Source organism: Lactuca serriola, chromosome 4 (genome assembly GCF_051521515.1).
Source record: "Lactuca serriola cultivar US96UC23 chromosome 4, Lser_US96UC23_V15, whole genome shotgun sequence".
Taxonomy (NCBI): Eukaryota; Viridiplantae; Streptophyta; class Magnoliopsida; order Asterales; family Asteraceae; genus Lactuca; species Lactuca serriola.
In genome coordinates this window covers 84,414,916-84,418,967 of record NC_136411.1, presented here as the reverse complement: position 1 = coordinate 84,418,967, position 4,052 = coordinate 84,414,916, and the positions used below count along the sequence as shown (strand labels likewise).

At 34.0% G+C, this 4,052-nt stretch overlaps 1 protein-coding gene across 2 annotated transcripts; it reads left to right on the top strand.

The window, feature by feature from the left end:
• Positions 1–377: 377 nt before the first annotated feature.
• On the top strand, positions 378–3,016 carry LOC145102037 (putative 2-carboxy-D-arabinitol-1-phosphatase). Of its 2 annotated transcripts, none has more exons than XM_079039363.1 (7): positions 378–620; positions 837–988; positions 1,730–1,873; positions 2,024–2,123; positions 2,316–2,455; positions 2,535–2,614; positions 2,798–3,016. In XM_079039363.1, exons 1-7 carry the CDS (start codon positions 491–493, stop codon positions 2,922–2,924), a joined length of 873 nt encoding a protein of 290 aa, XP_078895489.1. In that variant the 5' UTR covers positions 378–490; the 3' UTR covers positions 2,925–3,016. The 2 variants fall into 2 exon arrangements, with proteins under 2 accessions (XP_078895489.1, XP_078895490.1); XM_079039364.1 differs by having other exon boundaries at positions 380–620; positions 1,730–1,849.
• The last annotated feature ends 1,036 nt before the right edge of the window (positions 3,017–4,052 follow it).

Here is a 4,052-nt window from a genome sequence, read left to right as displayed (position 1 = left end):
AATCCAAACACTTTTTTAACTTATAGTGATGTGGAACCTAATAAGTTGTTTTAAAAAAAGCTTAGTCAAACACCCCCTTAATATGGTATAGTAATGCTCTTGAAAAATGAATATCATTTAATATTTATTTCTTGAAATGAAAGCAAAATGATTTTAACTTTAAAGAGATCAAATTATTCGCCGTCCGCCGCTTTGCACGGGTACACGGCTAGTATTAGTAGAATAAAAGATAATTTAAAAATTTATTATTTATATAATAATAAAAAAAATGGTTTGAGTTGGTTTTGACGAGCATCTTCTTGCACTCCCACCTTTTCCAGTTTTGAAGTTATGGCCCCACCATTGAAGTCTGATGATACCCCAGGCGACCCTAATCCATTCATTTCACATATGGTTTCTCCTCAACCATTCCCTTCCCAGCGAAACATAAAATATTCCCCAATTTTAGAAAACGCTTGATGCTAAAATCAGACAAACACACTGGTTTAACATGGGCTCTAGAGTTCTTCTAACAACTACTCATTTACCTTTCAATCCTATAGCAGATAAATCTCAAAAGTTTCCTCAATCCTACACTCCTTGTTCATCTCCACGATTTCAGATTCTATGTTCGTTATCAGGTTCAGATCTAACCCTAGATCTTTTTCTTTTAACTGAATTGCGTGATTATGCTGTACATGATAATGCGTTTTGAATGATTGGCTGATCTGTGTGGATTAATCTTCATCAACTTGAATTGGATTTGTTGGAATGGCAAACAACCTGTTTGTATGTTATTTTGAGTAACAGAAGAATTTGATGATGAAGTATTTAAGGTGTATATGCAACCATTGCAGGGACAATTGGCAATGATGCTTCAGTGACTGGTGGTGCGTACGATTATAGTAAAGCAACAACTTCTCTTACACAGAAATTATTGTCATCCCCGAAACAAGTGACTCTTGTAAGGCATGGCTTAAGCTCTTGGAACGATGAAAGTAGAGTTCAGGTTTGCCATTCATTATTTTACCTTTAATCTTCTGAAACCATGTATAAGGCATGGCGTAAGCTCTTAAAATGATGATATTAGAGCTCACTCTTTGATGAGTAAAATATGCACGCTATAAATAGTGTTTAAAGAAGAGAACACAGGGTAATAACATGTAGAACTTTGTTTTTCATCCAGTATTGTGTAGATAAATTATGCTTAAAGACAATTTGAGAAAATGATTAAGAAACAAAAAAATAATAAGGGCAAACTTGTAATAGCATAGGATTGAATGAGCATTTTCCTCATTCTCTAGTAACTTGTTCTTTTTGCATTAAGTCAAGAAGAAACACTCACATATAGCCGATTAAAGGCATGCTTCTGTATTGTTATGCTGAATGAGAGTAAATGACTATTTTACCCATGTGTCTATAAGTGAAGCTGAATAAAAAACGACTGTTTGTTTGAGAAGTGTTATAGTTAATGAAGAATCAAAAGTCTTTATGTAACCTAAATCAATCTTGCCATATTTTTATAATGATGTGAATGGGCTCATAAGTAACTTTATACTCAAAAGTTACCCAAAAAGGGAAATGTTACAATTGTCATGAGCATCCCAGATAGAAAATTATCCCAATTTTCCATTCGGACATTTCTTCATTAAGCCTTATTCATTTTATCAAATACATAAAACATCAATTTTACTTCTAAATTGTTATGATTATAACATTTTGATATTTTCTGCTGATTTATGACATTCAGGGAAGCTCAAACCTATCAATCTTAACAGAAACTGGAATCATACAAGCAGAAAGATGCAAGAAAGCTTTGTCAGATATACATTTTGACCAGTGTTTCTCCAGTCCAATTTCTCGTGCCAAGGTCCATATGAAACTATTGCTTTTGGTAAATTAAAGGCTAAGTTCAAGAAATAGCAATGTACTTTGTAAATTTATTGAGTTAGAATGCTCTAATAAAAAAATAATATAAAAGTACATTGCTATTTTTTTGCATTTAGATGTAATCTAATTCTTAAATTTTGTGATGTTGATGCAGTCGACTGCTGAAATCTTGTGGGAGGGGAGGGAAGAGCCATTGATCTTTCTTGATACGTTGAAGGAGGCACATCTATTCTATCTTGAAGGCATGAAAAATGGTCAGCATATAGGACTTAATGGGGAAAGACTCATTTCTATGAATTTATCTATTAAGTCATTCTTTCTGCATTAACTCAAAAATCAAAATGAAACACATGTATATATATATATATATAGCTTACCAGATTAAGTCATGTCTCTAGTCTCTATGTATTATTATATACTAAATGAGTTTCAGCATTTGGAGGCAGAGGATGCTAAGCGAATATATCCAAAAGAGTACACAATGTGGAGACAAGACCCCTCCAGTTTCAATGTAAACGGCGTTTATCCTGTTCGCCAACTATGGGACACTGCAAAAATTGCTTGGAAGGAAATCTTGTTTACACCCGTAAGAACTCACTCTTCGTTTACACCCGAAAGGGTATTTTAGTCATTTCACATTATGGCTAACAAAGCTTGTTTTTTAGGGAGAAAGTTTTCTTGTTGTGACCCATAAATCAATATTACGGGCGCTAATATGCACGGCTCTTGGACTAACCCCCGAGAGGTATGTATTTATTTCAGGATGAGGAGGGAATTTACGTCCTTTGTACAGACCATAGATTTAGAGCTTCCACTTCTTTTTGGGCGGGACGAAAAAAATGTAGTTTTTGTCCTTAGGACATCAGTCTCAGTCCAATACATGTAAAACACAGTACAGTACAATAAAACTGAATTTTCAATTTATTAGGTTTCGGGCGGTTGATGTGAATAATGGTGGGATAACGGTGTTTAAGTTGAACGTGGAAGGCGAACCCATGCTTCAATCTTTGAACATGACGGCTCATATGTATACTGATTACAATTATGTTTATTAGATCTATATATTTTGCGATGTTGTTAAAACTTAAATGTGTTATTGTTAGTTATTGAAACAAATAAATATATAAAAGAAAGTATTGAATATCCACCTGATATGTTACTAAAAAGAATAAACAATAGTACATTATTCAAAAAGATGCTATTGGAAGTTGGAACTTGAGACCAATGCCTTGATGATTTTGCCATGAGTACGATTGCGTGCCTTAAATGCTAAGGTACGAGATAACTGTAGCTATTTTTTTTTTTTTTTTTTCATCTAAGAAAAGAAATATTTTAATCGATACAGATTTTTTTGACACCCCTAGATCTAATTCTTCTTCTCACATTTTTCCACTACTCAAGTTAAGACGTCTTCCCTTCGCCATAAGCACATCAATATACACATCTTCTTAGTAGCTTTCTTGATCATCTCGTATCCTCCCTCTTCCCGAAGATGTGTGTATAAGCCACTGTGGATGAAACACTAGTAAATAGAAATCACTTTTTTGAAAGTGTATGTACGTATTGGATCGTTTTTATGTACGTATATACCATCGCTAAAAGAAAGGTGGCGAGAAATCTTCATCTTAAAGAATCATCATTACCATGCATGTTTATGCACACAGCACAAAGTCCATGGAAAAGAGGGAGGCTACAAGATGATCAAGAAAGCCATTGAGAAATATGTCAAAGACAAACGGGCATCGTCTCTATGTTAGAATCAAAGTTACAATTTGCCCCCTCAAAAAACTTTAGAAAATGAAAAATGAGACTTCTCTCCTCTTTATAGTTTTTACTTTTTACTCACCACTCCAGTCCACCAGCTATGTGGGATTTGGGAAGCATGAATGTGGTAAATCTCCTTTTCCTCTTTCCTTTTTTACAACAAATATACATCAGTTTTCCGATCACTGGAGTGCTGATGCGGGTTTCTCGGTTTCTCCTCTAGAATTCTTCTTGTTCTTTTGAACCCACAGCATCTCTCAAAACATCCAAGTCTTCTTTTATTTTTTACTGTCTTTGTAAATTTAAAGGTTAAATCTCTCTCTCTCTCTCTCAATAAAATAAAATAAATAAATATATACTTCGATATCACTCTTTCGTTCAAATCTAGTCCTGGAAATTGTCGTAGGATAAATTTATTA

Bases quoted from the DNA above. Each gene is read 5' to 3' on its own strand.
- LOC145102037 (XM_079039363.1), top strand. From the start codon at position 491: ATGGGCTCTAGAGTTCTTCTAACAACTACTCATTTACCTTTCAATCCT. The intron at 621-836 runs GTTCAGATCTAA...CAACCATTGCAG, and splicing joins GATTCTATGTTCGTTATCAG to GGACAATTGGCAATGATGCT. The intron at 1,874-2,023 runs GTAAATTAAAGG...ATGTTGATGCAG, and splicing joins ATATGAAACTATTGCTTTTG to TCGACTGCTGAAATCTTGTG.